Source organism: Ranitomeya variabilis, chromosome 3 (assembly GCF_051348905.1).
Source record: "Ranitomeya variabilis isolate aRanVar5 chromosome 3, aRanVar5.hap1, whole genome shotgun sequence".
NCBI classification, from domain to species: domain Eukaryota; kingdom Metazoa; phylum Chordata; class Amphibia; order Anura; family Dendrobatidae; genus Ranitomeya; species Ranitomeya variabilis.
In genome coordinates this window covers 650,051,574-650,069,021 of record NC_135234.1, presented here as the reverse complement: position 1 = coordinate 650,069,021, position 17,448 = coordinate 650,051,574, and the positions used below count along the sequence as shown (strand labels likewise).

General features: G+C 45.7%; 1 protein-coding gene across 2 annotated transcripts in view; it reads right to left on the bottom strand.

Annotated features, from left to right (window-relative positions):
* LOC143816837 (inhibin beta C chain-like) overlaps positions 1-10,980 on the bottom strand; it is a 30,437-nt gene extending 19,457 nt beyond the window's left edge. The window contains exons 1-2 of one of the 2 annotated variants that reach the window (XM_077297725.1): positions 10,884-10,980; positions 10,031-10,384 (exon numbers count right to left, since the gene is read on the bottom strand). In XM_077297725.1, coding sequence (XP_077153840.1) covers positions 10,031-10,376 — 346 coding nt within the window. In that variant the 5' untranslated portion in view covers positions 10,377-10,384; positions 10,884-10,980. The remainder of the gene's footprint in view (positions 1-10,030; positions 10,385-10,883) is intronic. The other variant, XM_077297726.1, reaches the window with a different exon arrangement.
* Between the last annotated feature and the right edge of the window lie 6,468 nt (positions 10,981-17,448).

Below are 17,448 nucleotides of genomic sequence, written 5' to 3'. Positions count from 1 at the left end.
GTGGCCTTGCAAAGGATGGTCTAAAAAAATCTTGAAACGATTGGAAAAAATTGCTGTTACCACCAGATACGATGTTACTGTTACGGTTAGAGTGATGACTCCATTGTCCCACGGTTGGCAAGTTAGAACTCAGAGATTGACTGCGTGCCCCACTGGTGTTTTGTGGAAAAGCCGATGTTAGATTCTGTAACAGTCTCTGCTGATACTCCTGCATGCGTGAATCCCTTTCTATGGCAGGAATTATTTTGCCAAATTTGCTTTTGTACCGGGGATCTAAGGGTACTGTCACACTCTGCAACTTTCCAACGATCACGACCAGCGATACGACCTGGCCGTGATCGTTGGAAAGTCGTTGTGTGGTCGCTGGGGAGCTTTCACACAGACCGCTCTCCACCGACCAACGATGCCGAAGGCCCCGGGTAACCAGGGTAAACATCGGGTTACTAAGCGCAGGGCCGCACTTAGTAACCCGATGTTTACCCTGGTTACCATTGTAAATGTAAAAAAAAAATCAGTACATACTTACATTCCGGTGTCTGTCAGGTCCCTTGCCGTCTGCTTCCCGCACTGACTGAGTGCCGCCATAAAGTGAAAGCAGATCACAGCGGTGATGTCACCGCTGTGCTCTGCTCTCACTTTACGGCCGGGAGTCAGTCAGAGCGGGAAGCAGACGGCTAGGGACCTGACGGACACCGGAATGTGAGTATGTACTGTTTGTTTTTTTTTACTTTTACGACGGTAACCAGGGTAAACATCGGGTTACTAAGCGCGGCCCTGCGCTTAGTAACCCGATGTTTACCCTGGTTACAAGCGAACGCATCGTTGGATCGGTGTCACACACACCGATCCAACGATGACAGCAGGAGATCCAGCGACGAAAGAAAGTTCCAAACGATCTGCTACGACGTACGATTCTCAGCAGGGTCCCTGATCGCTGCTGCGTGTCAGACACAGCGATATCGTATGGATATCGCTGGAACGTCAAGGATCGTACCGTCGTAGCGACAAAAGTGCCACTGTGTGACAGTACCCTAAGAGTGTGGCAACCCAGTAGTCGGCATTACTTTGGATTCTGACAATCCGAGGGTCATGTTGCAGGTAGTGCAGCTAGAAGGCACTCATGTGTCTTGCGCATCCAGGAGGACCAAGTCCTTGTTGTCTTTGTGTTAGCGAGGTGAGAATCATGCTTCCTTCGTCTGCCCTCTCCCCCCAACCTCGCACAACAGAAATTTGATCAAGGTCTACCTCATCTGATGAGTCTTCCATGCCCAGTGCCAGTTCGTCCTCCACTTCTTCCTCGCCTCCTGCACACTCCTCAACAGTTTGGCTGCTACCATGCGCCCTCGGTAATCCCTCTCCCCCAGCCACCAATGCCAGCCGCCTTGGTGCTGCCAACCTTCTTGACCTTGGAGATATGATCCCTTCCGCATACGACTCCTCCTGTTCCACCACCTGACTCCGGACACTGTGTAAGGTGTGCTCCAGCATGTAAATCACCTGAATGGTCATGCTGATAATGGCATCATGAGCACTAAACATCTTCGTTGCTATTTCAAAACTGTGCAGAAGGGTGCATAGGTCCCTGATCTGAGACCACTCCTGCAGCGTGATTTGCCCCACCTCTTGAGCTCGTTGGCCCAGGCTATACGTCATAACGTATTGCACCAGGGCTCGTCGGACAGTGCAGACACTGCTCCTAGGCCCAAAACTATTAACTGGATTAGATGCAGTAAAAATTGAGATACACAGGCGGTGTAGTTAGTTTCACAGGCGGGCTACTCTGCTGACGTGCAGACACTGCTCCTAGGCCCAAAACTATTAACTGGATTAGATTCAGTAAAAATAGAGATACACAGGGGGTATAGTTAGTTTCATAGGCGGGCAACTCTGCTGACGTGCAGACACTGCTCCTAGGCCCAAAACTATTAACTGGATTAGATGCAGTAAAAATTGAGATACACAGGCGGTGTAGCTAGCTTCACAGGCGGGCTACTCTGCTGACGTGCAGACACTGCTACTAAACCCAAAACCCCAAAACGATTTACTGGGTTAGATGCAGTAAAAATTGAGATACACAGGCGGTGTAGCTAGCTTCACAGGCGGGCTACTCAGATGACTATCAGACACTGCTACTAGCCCAAAAGGATTGGCTGAGCTAGATTACACCAAATGCTGTGACTAACACTTGCACAGCACTGGCTCAGACCTGCCTGGCAAACAGTGCTATGAACTGCTGTAACCTACCCTGAAAAGGGCTGATATTACAACTAGTCCCGACTCCTCCTGACTCCCTAAACCTATCTCTCTGACAATTTGCTCCAAAAAAACACTCTTAGTCTGTATAGCGCCCACAGCAGCAGCGGTGCCGTCTAACACTAAGCTGCAGCAGTGAGGAAATGGTGGCGACAGGGCAAATGACTGGTTCTTATAGGGCAAGGACATGTGACATACACAGCCAATGACACATGCCCTTGCTTGTGTGCATCACATGCACATTGCTGTGTGTGTGTGCCCTGCTGATAGGCTGAGAGACTGCACCGCTCCTCTGTAAATGCGGGAAAGAAAAAAAAAATGGAGATCGGCGTTATTTCATCACAGATCTATTCCCCCCCCCCCGCCCACTATACACTGAAACAGTCCATTAACAATGATAAACAGTTTTAATGTGCAAATCAAGCTAGGCTTTTGATGAACGAACAGTTATCGAACAGAAACTCGAACAGCCGAATTTTAAGCAAATTTTTCGGGTTCGTCGAACGACTCAAACACCACCCAAAACAGCTCGAATTTGAAATTGGCGAACAGTTCGACTCGAACACCGCTCATCTCTAAACAGCATGTTATGCTACATTACATTGATTTACTAATAATCTACCAACGCGGTACCTTCCCTTTAAGTATGTCTAGAGTCTATAAAGAATGGAGAGGTCTGTAATTTTTATCGTAGGTACACTTAAACTGTGACAGAATCTAAAATTTTTTAAAAAATTGAGAAAATCACATTGTATGATTGTTACATTATTAATTTGCATTTTATTGCATGAAACGAGTATTTGATACAATAGAAAAACAGACCTTAATATTTGGTGCAAAAACCTTTGCAATTATAGAGGTCATATGTTTCCTGTAGCTCTTGACCAAGTTTTCACACAATGCAGCAGGGTGTCATGACTCTGTTGTTGGGTGTCCTGGGGCCAGGGGCTCCTTCACTGTCCCTAACGCTAGGGGCTCCCTAGCTCATCCTGTTCCTCGGATTACTTCTGATTGGGAAGATTCTGGGGCCACGTACCTTGCCTTAGCTCCTGAATCTGACCTTAGTCTGTTCCCTTCCCCCACCCAGGGAAGAGGGGAGTAATGCTGTACCATAATACACCAACCAGACTAACAAGGTAATACAAACAGGATTAAAGGAAAATACCAATCATACAAAGATACATAAATAACAGAGGTAAACACCTGGGAGTGAAGCATGGGATAAAACCAAAGTAGGAAAAGGAGGGGAATAAGCACACACCCAAAACTTAGCAACAGTCTCAGATAAATCCACCAAATGCCTTCTCAAACAACCAGAAATCACCATCTCCTAGTCATGCAGCATAAGCTATTTGGCAGTGAGTGCTTGTCAGGGCCCAGATTATATAGGAGAAAGGAGTTTCTAACAGTGAACAGCTGAAACCCTTAATGCAGGAAAGTTTCCAAGAGCTCTCAACTGAACAGATTAAACCCTGCACTGCTAAAATAAGCCTTCACTGTTTAATATGAACGTGAAGTGCTTCTAAACATTGCAGGAGTAGGAGAAATCAAATGATGTAGTCTTCTGGCTCCTCTCTGTTGCGATAAACCAGTGACAGTACCCCCCTTTCTACGAGGGACCATCAGAACTGGGTTTATCAAGGTGTGCCACATGAAAAGACCGGATCAACCTGACCGCATGGATGTCAGATGTGGTACCTACATCTTTTCTTCCGGACTGTATCCTTTCCAGTGTACCAGATACTGAAGTGACCTATGATCTAAGCAAGAATCAACGATCTTAGCTATTTGAAATTCCAAATATCCATTCACAATGACTGTATATCGGATTGATGATGGTCAAAATCTTATAATGACTGATGAACCTGGGACCCAGTTTCCCTCAACTTAATGTTCTTTGAGGACAATCACACCAAATCACCAACACACACAGGTCCGGACCCACCAAACATCTCCAATAAACCACACTTTTATATTTGGTCCCCATCTTACTCAAATTATCAAGAACCCCTTCCCACAAAAACGAAATTGATTATGAAAACTGTTCTTCAGGTATTCCACAAGAACAATTCCTATTAAATGAGCTGAAATGAGAATAAAACTCCTATGCACCAAGAACGAGGACTTACCAGTAGACTCATGACAACGATTATTTACTGTGAATTCAGCTTGAAGTAAGAAGGTAACCCAATCCTCCTGATTCTCAGACACAAAACTCCTAAGATAAGTCTCAATATCCTGGTTAACCCGTTCAGTGTGCCCATTAGACTGCAGTTGAAATGCTGAATGGAAAAAGAGATGGATCCCCAAACGAGCGCAAAGCGGCCTCCAAAATTTGGAAATAAACTACACCCCCAATCAGAAATAATATCGGTAGAGATCCCATGTAATTTCTCTAATGAAAATTTGTGCTGAGGTCTTGGCGTTAGGGAAAGCGGTAGCACAATGAAATGTGGCATTTTTCTGTCCACCACCACTAAAATTACAATATTACCTGCCAACATGGGTAGATCAGTGATAAATTCAACTGATAACTGAGTCCAAGGTCTACTGGGAATCGCCAATGGCTGGAGAGACCCAGACAGACGAGTATGAGAGGTTTTAGAGCACGCACAGACACTGCAGGTGGCTACATACTCCTGAACATGATGATGTGGCCATGAGTGCCAAAAATGGCGAGTAAGAAGATCTGAAGTAGCTTTATTACCGGGATGTCGATCCAAGACTGAATCATAATGTTCACTAAGAACTCCCAAACTGAGATTCACAAGTACAACCAGTTTCCCTAATGGACAGGCAGCAGGGGCATCCCCCTGAGCCTCAACAACCTCTTTCTCAAGATGGGAGCATATAGACGCAATAACCACCCATTTTTGTAGTATAGGAACCAGTTCACAATTATCTCAACCCCAAAGGAAAACAACAAGATAAGGAATCTGAGTTAATGTTCTTCTTCATCAGCCTACATGTAACAAAAAAAGTTCAACCTGGTGAAGAACAATGATCATCTTGCCTGTCTAGGCATTAGACATTTTTTGCAGACTCAAGATATACCAGATTCTTATGAACCGTGATTACCATAACTGCATGAACTGCCACCTCCTGAAAATGATGCCACTCTTCAAAGGCCCACTTGATTGCCAAGAGTTGCTTTTTACCAATGTCTTAATTTTTCTCTGCAGATGACAGTTTTTTAGAAAAGTATGCACATGGACGTCATTTACCAGGAGACTCACCCTGCGACAATACAGCCCCCACACCCACTTCAGATGCGTCACTTCTCAGAGTGACGTCAGACTGTGCGAGAATCAGCGCAGATGCAAAACTCTTCTTCAAGGTATCAAATGCCTCCCTGGCCAGACTGATACACTTGGAAAAGTCTGCCCCTTTCCTGGTTATATCCATCAGAGGTTTGGCCACCACCGAAAAGTTTTTGATTAACTTACATTAGTAGTTGGCAAAACCCAAAAAACCTTTGTAACACCTTTAAATCCTCAAGGCAATTCCAACCTAGTGGCACCCGGACTGTCACCAGATCCATCCGAAAACCGGTGGACGATAAAACGTATCCTAGAAAAGGGATTTCCTCAACCGAGAACATACATTTATCTCATTTGACAAATAATTTATTGTCTCTGAGTATCTGTAAGACATGCCTGACATCTACCTAATGTGACTCAAGGTCAAGTGAATAAATTAATATGTCATCAAGATAGACTCCAACAAATCTATGTACCAGGTGCCTTAAGATGTAATTTACAAAGTGCTGAAAGATTTCAGTAGCATTAGTCAACCCAAATGGCATCACAAGGTCATCATAGTGTCCCTCAGGCGTATTGAAAGATATTTTCCACTCATCCGCCTCTTTAATATGAATGAGATTATATGCGCCCTGAGATCCAGCTTATAAAACCATTTTACCACCTCCCGAGTCTGCCCATCTACCACATAGTTGTGCAGAGTGAGAAAAGGTAGTCCAAAAAATACAGGAGAGGGCAGACCCTCAATGGTGTGGAGTCGATGGCTATTATGGGTATAGGTCTGGACAGTGTATGTTGTTTGAGGCCCAGCATCTAGCTTCTATCAAATTAAACCGCACTGCACTGTCCAGAAAGGCAGAAATAACCACCTTATTTTTGCACAGATGGATTTCAGCAAGTAGTAAAAATTGTGTCCTACCCACAGAGAAGATATGTACACCAGGATTGCTAACCTTCCCTTCCCTTCTCCTTAGTTTTCCGGCGGCTGTTTACAATGAGGTAGGGAAGGACATGCACCCATGAAATGGTTCTTTTTCCTACAGTAAAAACACACTGCCCCTTTGCGCCGAGCTACAGTTTGATTCTCAGAATGTGTTGCCCCACCCAACTAAGCCATGGGTTCCTCAGATCACTCAAACCAGGTTGCCCTTGGCTCTGGATCTCCCACACATTGGGGTGTCTCTTTATGTCTCTGACAAAGATGGTGATCCACCCGGATAGCCAAAAGACATGGCCGTATCAAGGGAAACCGGAGTCTTGCACTCTTACTCATATTCTAGACAGAAGTGGCTACAGAACGCGGAGTGATTCCACTTAGTGTAAGTGGACAACCTCCGAAACTTGGAGCAATACTTCTCTGCCATCTGTTCTCCCTCCTGAAAAGGCGAAGTTTAGACTCAGCCAGGTAGACATGGTTGGGTTCATGGTATATATGACCCAGCACCAGAAAAAATTCCTCCACCGTCCGGAGCGACTGGGAGTCCGATGGTAAAGAGAATGCCCATGTTTAGGGGGTCACCCTAATGGAGAGAGATTGTTATCCCCACCTGTTGCTCCTCAGTTCCTGAGGAACATGCATGTAACCTGAAGTATAGCTTACATGCCTCCCTGAAAACAACAAACCTGTAACACCCCCCAGAGAACCTGTCAGATAAAGCGATCTGGGGTTCCACTAAGGGTTTTCTGGAAGTCATAGTCCTCAAACATGATGTGTTAAGGTGCTGTAAAACAACAGTGCCTATATCTGGCACCTCCAGGCTGAGTTTCTTCAATTACCCTGTGAAAGCAGAGATAGGATCCAGATGAATAAAAAAATGTTTTCTGCCAGAGCTAATGTTACAACTCTGTTGTCGGGTGTTCCGGGACCAGGGACTCCTTCCCTGTCCCTAACGCTAGGGGCACTCTAGCTCGCCCTGTTTCCCAGATTACTTCTGATGGTGAAGTCGCCGGGACCACGTACCTTGACTTAGCTAATGGATCCGCCCTCAGTCTATACCCATCCCCCACCGAGGAAGGAGGGGAGAAGTAGTGTAACGTAATACCCCAACCAGACTAACATTGTAATACAAACAGGATTAAAAAAAATACTAATCATACAAATATACTAACGCAAACAACAGAGGTACACACCAGGGTGTGGAGGATGGGGTAAATCTAACGTAGGAGAAGGAGAGAAATTAGCACACAACCAAAATCACCCAACACATAAGTCCACCAAAACGCCTTCTCAAACAACAACAAACCACTATCTCCTAACCATGCAGCATAAGCTAACTCAGGCAATGAGTTCTTGCCAGGACCCAGGCTATATAGGAGATGGAAGTGGCTAACAGTTAACAGCTAAAAGCATTAAAGGGAACCTGTCACCCCCAAAATCGAAGGTGAGCTAAGCCCACAGGCATCAGGGGCTTATCTACAGCATTCTGTAATGCTGTAAATAAGCCCCCGATGTATTCTCAAAGATGAGAAAAAGAGGTTAGATTATACTCAACCAGGGGCGGTCCCGGTGCAGTCCGGTCCGATGGGTGTCTCGGTCGGGTCCAGCGCCTCCCATCTTCTTACGATGACGTCCTCTTCTTGTCTTCACGCTGTGGCTCCGGCGCAGGCGTACTTTGTCTGCCCTGTTGAGGACAGAGCAAAGTACTGCAGTGCGCAGGTGCCGGGAAAGGTCAGAGAGGCCCAGTGCCTGCGCACTGCAGTACTTTGCTCTGCCTTCAACAGGGCAGACAAAGTACGCCTGCGCCGGAGCTGCAGCGTGAAAACAAGAAGAGGACGTCATCGTAAGAAGATTGGAGGCCCCGGACAGGACCGTGACGCCTATCGGATCGGACCGCCCGCCCGCCCAGGTGAGTATAATCTAACCTCTTTTTCTCATCTTTCAGGTTACATCGGGGGCTTTTCTACAGCATTCCAGAATGCTGTAGATAAGCCCCTGATGCTGGTGGGCTTAGCTCACCTTCGATTTTGGGGGTGACAGGTTCCCTTTAATGCAGGAAAGCTTCCAAGAGCTCTCAAATGTGCAAATTAACACCTGCACTGCTAAAAGAAAACCCCACCATTTAATATGAAGGTGAAGTGCTTCTAAACAGTGCAGGATTAGGAGAAATCAGACAATGGGATCTTCTGGCTCCTCTCTGCTGCAAAAAAACCCATGACACGGGGATTTTGGCCCACTTCTCCATAGAGATCTTCTCCAGATATTTCAGGTTTTGGGGCTGTTGCTGAAAACATTGAGTTTCAGCTCCATCCAAAGATTTTCTATTGGATTCAGGTCAGGAGACTGACTAGGTTACTCCAGGACCTTGAAATGCTTTTTACAGAGCCACTCATTAGCTTCCCTGGCTGAGTGTTTCGGGTCATTGCCATGCTAGAAGACCAATCTCCAAAGTATAATATTTGCCCCACATTGTTTCACGGTTGGGACAGTGATCTTGGGGTTGTACTCATCCTTCTTTTTACGCCATACACAGCAAGTGGAGTTGATGTTAAAAAGTTCTATTTTGGTCTCATCTGACCAGATGACCTTTCTCCCATGCCGCCTCTGAATCATCCAGGTGGTGATTGTTGAACTTAAAATGAGCTTGGACATGTGCTGGCATAAGCAGGGGGACCTGCAGGATTTAAATCCATGACGTTGTAATGTTTTACTAATGGTAATGTTTGAGACTGGTCATTGACCAGTCCTCCAGTTTAGTTCTGGGCTGATTCCTGACCTTTCTCAGAATCATCCTTACCCCACAAGGCGAGATCTTGCATGGATCCCCATACTGAGGAAAATTGACAGTTCCAGAGAACAGGGTTTGTGTCATTACGTACTAGATAATGTACTGTTAGTGGAAAACTAGTCGAATTTCTTTTATCTTCACATATGTCACTGACATGTAATATCAAAGCTGAAAGGTATGTGATCGAATATGGCACTTTATAGAACATCATCTTAGCAGTCACTGATCCCTGCTTACAGATCTCAATGTCTCATGGATATGACAGTAGATAAAAAATAGAGTTGCCACCTTAAGAAAATGAATCTAAGTCTTTATGTCTCGCTCTGCTGATTAAAAAATATCAATGTTACATTATGGGGCTGTAAACACAATACAATGTATAGTAAGGTCACTGCATTTCCTACAAGAAATTCTCTATAAAAAAGCATAATGAATATGATCCTTAAATTATTGTGGCATCTACAATTGCCAGAAGGAGCAAGTATATCCCCAGGTCTCTCTTTGTTCTCCCTTGTCCACCAGGTCTTGGCCAGAAGGAGCTGAACGAATAGTCTGAGACCTACTGACCTAGGTCTTAGGGCAAGGGAGAAGTGAAAATTATGGACATAAGTCCACCATTCTGGTGATTAATGACCCTAGCAGTGGGATTTATACCCATCAAACAATTAGCACTCATTCTGTAATTAAGTGATAATTTTTTGAGACTACTATAAATGTCAGGGCTATACAGAAACATGATGTTCTGCAGATAAATGCTAATCATTTATACACAATATACATTGTATACTGCACCTATTTCAGCAAAGCTGATGACTTCATAGGTTTGACCAATATCCATTTCCTTGTCTCCTTTACTATTCTTTGTTGGCAAGTCTTGTGATTGGTCCTCATCCAACTCAATGTTCAGTTGTTGCAGAGCCTGTGCCAGATTTTCCCGGGACACTGCCTGTGAAATGTTTGGCCGCTGGTGCAAGTGAAGTTTGCTCAAAATGTTCTGCTTGGCCACTTCCAGAAGTATTGCTTTTTCAGCTTCAGCCTCCATAGGTTGGTTGAAAATACTGCAAGACGAGCAGGAAAAATTTGCCAGTGATGCCTGCATAATAACCAGGAATAGAGGTAAAGCAACATGGACGTTCATGATGTTATCTGCAGAGAAGGACACAGCAGTTCAACAAACTCCAAACATAATGATCAACTAAAAGCACAGTCCTGTCTTGTTATTGCAGAAAAAGGAATCTAGGAAGCATGCCAAACTTAAGTGAAGAGTCTGCATACTGTATATATATATATATATATATATATATATATATATATATATATATATATATATATATATATATATATATATATATATATATATATGTTATACATACATACACACACAGTATATACAGTATATATATAACAACTATTTTGGTCAAGCAACCTTTACACCCTGATATCATGAAAATGCATAAATACTGTATATACATATATTTATATATAGATAAATATTGTATTTACGTAATAGAAGGATGTAAAAATTGCTTAACCAGTGATTATTTGACTCTATAAACAGGAGATAAGCTAGCTAAAAAAAAGCACAAAAACATAATCTTCTGCTCCGCAGTTCATAATACAAAGATAGTGATCACTAAGGAGAAACCTGGTTACAAGGATTCTTTGCTTGGAGATCTGGAGCTGGTGAATGCTTCGCTCTTCCTTCTGTTCTGACTCTGGCGTCCTTTCAAATTGGGAGGAAACTAAACCCAAAAGTGCAAAGTTTTCTATAATTTTAACTTTGTGGGTTTTTTTACGAAACAAGAAGTAAACCAAAGCTGTATGAGTACAGCAAATATACACAATGGGTGACCTCAGGAGAGCCAGCAGAGCACAGTTAACCCTTTCTGAAATATTCCATGTTATAACTGGTCAATATATATTCTAGTGGAACTTTATGAGAAAAACAAACTACAACACTCAGACTAACTATACACTGTTATGATATTTGGCATGATAAATAAATATATATATACATATATATATATAAATGCAGCGCCCCAGAGTCCTGGTCGTTGCAGTACTGTGGCTCCGCCGCTAAGGGGGGCTATGGTACGTCTGATGGCACTGAAGGAGTTCATCTGACCAGGTATCACAGACACCAATACATTTCACAGTCTGGCCTCCAGGGGGAGCTAAGGGTACTATTCATTAGGCCACTCCTCACAGTCTGGTAAAACTGGGGGTTAGGCAGGAAGTTAGAGAGAACGCTGACTGGGTTGGAACCAGGCAACACCTTGTGGCAGAGGGTGTTGTAGGGGAAGATTCGGTAGGGTCCCTGTCAGGGGTGGGATCCTGACAGAGGCCTGGCAAACAGAGAGAAAGCAACGGGACCGCGCCTGCACTTCATAGCGGTGGTGCCCTAAGAAAGGACAAGAAGCGAGATTTATTGTGCTGGGTGAAAAACGAGATCAAAGCAAGAAGGAGAATACCAGTAGGAGTCATGCTGTTAGATCGAGGCAACATCCTACTGAGGTGCAAACAACCGGCGGCCGGAACGCCGAGGAGGTACAGAGCTCTAAGCCATATTTCAAACCAATGGCAGGACAGTCAGTCGCAGGCGGGCTGTCTCACCTAAATCACCTACGCAGACATAGGGGGCAACCTTTGGAGAGGGGCGACTCTAGGGTCCCGGAAGAGCTCCAAGCCTACCCGTCATACGGGTGCGTCCCAACCATAACACCAGGGAGGGACGGAGGATTAGCAGAAGATCTGTCTAGTGGCAAGGATCGCAGGTCGGACTAGCTAAGTAACTGAACAGACTACTAGCTCTGGGGAAGTGGTAACTAGATTGACCGCAACCTGATCCTATCTGCAAACAACTATAAGCAGCCATGGAACGTTACCTAAAAAATCCTAGACGTCTCGTCACGGCCTGAGAAACTGACTATTCCTGAAGGGAAAGTAAAGGCCCCGTCTCACATAGCGAGATCGCTAGTGAGATCGCTGCTGAGTCACAAGTTTTGTGACGCAACAGCGACCTCCATAGCGATCTCGCTATGTGTGACACGTACCAGCGATCAGGCCCCTGCTGCGAGATCGCTGGTCGTGTCGGAATGGCCTGGACCTTTTTTTGGTCGTTGAGGCCCCGCTGACATCGCTGAATCGGTGTGTGTGACACCGATCCAGCGATGTCTTCACTGGTAACCAGGGTAAACATCGGGTTACTAAGCGCAGGGCCGCGCTTAGTAACCCGATGTTTACCCTGGTTACCAAAAAAAACAAACACTACATACTCGCCTTTCGGTGTCCAGGTCCCTCGCCGTCTGCTTCCTGCTCTCACTGACTGCCGGCCGTACAGTGAGAAGTGAGAGCGCAGCAGTGACGTCACCGCTGTGATCTGCTCTCACTGTACGGCCGGATCTCAGTCAGAGCAGGAAGCAGACGGCAAGGGACCTGACGGACACCGAAAGGCGAGTATGTAGTGTTTGTTTTTTTTGGTAACCAGGGTAAACATCGGGTTACTAAGCGCGGCCCTGCGCTTAGTAACCCGATGTTTACCCTGGTTACCCGGGTGCTGCAGGGGGACTTCGGCATCGTTGAAGACAGTTTCAACGATGCCGAAGTCGTTCCCCTGATCGTTGGTCGCTGGGGAGAGCGGTCTGTGTGACAGCTCCCCAGCGACCACACAGCGACTTACCAACGATCACGGCCAGGTCGTATCGCTGGTCGTGATCGTTGGTAAATCGCTTAGTGAGACGGGGCCTTAAGTCCTCACTTGCCTCAGTGGAAGACCCCAAAGATATAGAATAGCCCCCCACAAATATTAACGGTGAGTTAAGGGGAAAGCACAAACGCAGAGATGAAATCAGATTTAGCAAATGAGGCCCGCTAATACTAGATAGCAGAAAATAGGAAGGAAACTGTGCGGTCAATAAAAAATCCTATTCAAAATATCCACGCAGAGATTGCTCGAGCCCCCGCACCAACTAACGGTGCAGGGGAAGCAACTCCGTACCCCAGAGCTTACCAGCAAAAAAGAAATCACATGTTAGCAAGCTGGACTAGACTCATAATACACAGAAATCATATTGCAGGCAGATGAGCAAAAAAATATTCAAACAGAACTTAGCTTATCCTGAAGAGGCAGAAAACGAGATAATCAGGAGTAATCAGAATAGCAATGAATACATTGACAGACGGCAACAAGTGGGAGTGAAGCAGAGCTAAATAGGAGCCTCCCTGGTGAATAACGAGGCAGCTGATCCAGCAGACCCGCAGGATAATAAACCAAACCACCAGGGGGAGCCAAAAAACCAAAGTCACACAATACCATCTGTGACCACAAGAGGGAGCCTGAAAACGGAGTTCACAACAGTACCCCCCCTTGAGGAGGGGTCACCGAACCCTCATCAAAACCCCCAGGGCGATCAGGGTGAGCCACATGGAAGGCACGAACCAAATCGGCCGCATGAACATCAGAGGCGACAACCCAGGAATTATCCTCCTGACCATAGCCTTTCCACTTAACCAAATACTGAAGCCTCCGTCTAGAAATACGAGAATCCAAGATCTTCTCCACCACGTATTCCAATTCTCCCTCAACCAGCACAGGGGCAGGAGGCTCAACCGAAGGAACCACAGGCACCACATACCTCCGCAACAACGACCGATGGAACACATTATGAATAGCAAACGATGCCAGGAGGTCCAAACGAAATGACACAGGGTTAAGGACTTCCAAAATCTTATAAGGACCGATAAACCGAGGCTTAAACTTAGGAGAGGAGACCTTCATAGGAACAAAGCGAGAAGACAACCACACCAAATCCCCAACGCGAAGTCGGGGACCCACACAGCGACGGCGGTTGGCAAAGCGCTGAGCCTTCTCTTGTGACAGCTTCAAATTGTCCACCACATGATTCCAAATCTGATGCAACCTATCCACCACAACATCCACTCCAGGACAGTCAGAAGACTCCACCTGACCCGAGGAAAAACGAGGATGAAACCCTGAATTACAAAAAAAAGGCAAAACCAAAGTAGCAGAACTAGCCCGATTATTAAGGGCAAACTCGGCCAATGGCAAAAAAGTCACCCAGTCGCCTGATCAGAAACAAAACATCTTAAATAGGTTTCCAAAGTCTGATTAGTGCGCTCAGTTTGGCCATTCGTCTGAGGATGGAAGGCCGACGAAAAAGACAAATTAATGCCCATCTTAGCACAAAAGGTCCGCCAAAATCTAGACACAAACTGGGATCCTCTGTCGGAAACAATATTTTCAGGGATCCCATGCAAACGAACCACATTTTGAAAAAACAGAGGAACCAACTCGGAGGAGGAAGGCAACTTAGGCAAGGGCACCAAATGGACCATCTTAGAAAAATGATCACACACCACCCAAATGACCGACATTCTCTGAGAGACAGGGAGATCTGAAATAAAATCCATGGAAATGTGCGTCCAAGTCCTCTTCGGGACAGGCAAAGGCAACAACAAGCCACTGGCACGAGAACAGCAAGGCTTAGCCCGAGCACAAATTCCACAAGACTGCACAAAAGAACGCACACCCCGCGACAAGGAAGGCCACCAGAAGGACCTAGCCACCAAATCTCTGGTACCAAAAATCCCAGGATGGCCTGCCAACACCGAAGAATGAACCTCGGAAATAACTCTGCTGGTCCATCTATCCGGGACAAACAGTCTCTCCGGTGGACAACGGTCAGGTCTATCCGCCTGAAACTCCTGCAGCACTCGTCGCAAATCTGGGGAGATGGCAGACAAAATCACCCCTTCTCTGAGGATACCAGCTGGCTCTGAATCACCAGGAGAGTCAGGCACAAAACTCCTAGAAAGAGCATCAGCCTTCACATTCTTCGAACCAGGCAGGTATGAGACCACAAAATCAAAACGAGAGAAAAACAACGACCAACGAGCCTGTCTAGGATTCAGCCGCTTGGCCGACTCGAGATAAATCAAATTCTTGTGATCAGTCAAGACCACCACACGATGCTTAGCTCCCTCGAGCCAATGTCGCCACTCCTCAAATGCCCACTTCATAGCCAACAACTCCCGATTACCAACATCATAATTCCGCTCGGCAGGCGAAAACTTTCTTGAAAAGAAAGCACATGGCTTCATCACAGAGCCATCAGAGCTTCTCTGCGACAAAACAGCCCCCGCTCCAATCTCAGAAGCATCAACCTCGACCTGGAAAGGAAGGGAGACGTCTGGCTGACATAAGACCGGAGCCGAAGAAAACCGGCGCTTCAGCTCCCGAAAGGCCTCCACAGCCGCAGGAGACCAATTAGTAACATCAGAACCCCTCCTGGTCAAATCCGTCAATGGCTTAACAACACCAGAAAAATTAGCGATGAAGCGACGGTAAAAATTTGCAAAACCCAAGAACTTCTGAAGATTCTTAACAGATGTAGGCTGAGTCCAGTCATGAATAGCCTGAACCTTGACTGGGTCCATCTCAATAGCAGAAGGAGAAAAAATGAAACCCAAAAAAGAGACCTTCTGGACTCCAAAAAGACATTTTGAGCCCTTCACAAATAAAGCATTGGCACGCAGGACCTGAAACACCATCCTGACCTGCTTAACATGGGACTCCCAATCATCCGAAAAAAAACAGAATATCATGCAGATACACAATCATAAATTTATCCAGATATTCGCGGAAGATGTCGTGCATAAAGGACTGAAAGACAGAAGGAGCGTTAGAAAGTCCAAAAGGCATCACCAAGTACTCAAAATGGCCTTCGGGCGTATTAAATGCAGTTTTCCATTCATCACCCTGCTTAATACGCACAAGGTTATACGCACCACGAAGATCTATCTTGGTGAACCAACTAGACCCCTTAATGCGAGCAAACAGATCAGATAACAATGGCAAAGGATACTGAAATTTGACCGTGATTTTGTTTAGAAGGCGATAATCAATACAAGGTCTCAAGGAACCATCCTTCTTAGCCACAAAAAAGAACCCCGCACCAGGAGGGGAGGAGGAGGGGCGAATAAGTCCTTTCTCCAAAGACTCCTTTATATAACTCCGCATAGCAGCATGCTCCGGCACTGACAAATTGAAAAGTCGTCCCTTAGGAAACTTACTACCAGGAATCAAATTTATAGCACAATCACAATCCCTATGAGGAGGTAGAGAACTGAGTTTGGGCTCATCAAATACATCCTGGTAATCTGACAAAAACGCAGGGACCTCAGAAGGAGTGGATGAAGCAATTGACACCACAGGAGCGTCGCCATGAATTCCCTGACAACCCCAACTTGACACAGACATTGCTTTCCAATCCAGGACTGGATTATGAGTCTGCAACCATGGCAGGCCCAACACGACAACATCATGCAAATTATGCAATACAAGAAAGCGAATCACCTCTTGATGAACAGGAGTCATGCACATGGTCACTTGTGTCCAGTACTGAGGTTTATTCGTAGCCAATGGTGTAGAGTCAATTCCCCTTAGTGGAATAGGGAATTTTAAAGGCTCCAAAACAAAACCACAGCGCCTGGCAAATGACAAATCCATCAGACTCAGGGCAGCACCTGAATCCACAAAAGCCATAACCGGGTAAGATGACAGGGAACAAATCAGGGTAACAGACAAAATAAACTTAGGCTGTAAAGTACCGATGGTGACAGATTTATCAATCTTTTTTGTGCGCTTAGAGCATGCTGAGATAACATGAGCTGAGTCACCACAGTAAAAGCACAACCCATTTTGCCGTCTATAATTTTGCCGTTCACTTCTGGTCAGAATTCTATCACATTGCATAGACTCAGGTGTCTGTTCGGAAAACACCGCCAAATGGTGCGCAGGTTTGCGCTCCCGCAAACGCCGATCTGAATGGCCAGAGTCATTGACGCATTCAGACCTGCAGGCGTAGGGAACCCCACCATGACATTCTTAATGGCTTCAGAAAGACCTTTTCTGAAATTTGCAGCCAGGGCACACTCATTCCATTGAGTAAGCACCGACCATTTCCGAAATTTCTGGCAGTACACCTCTGCATCATCTTGCCCCTGAGAGAGGGCCAACAACGCTTTTTCAGCCTGGTTCTCAAGATTAGGTTCCACATAGAGCAATCCAAGGGCCAGAAAAAACGCATCCACACTGAGCAACGCAGGATCCCCTGGAGCCAATGCGAAAGCCCAATCTTGAGGATCGCCACGCAAGAAAGAAATAATAATCTTAACTTGCTGAACAGAAT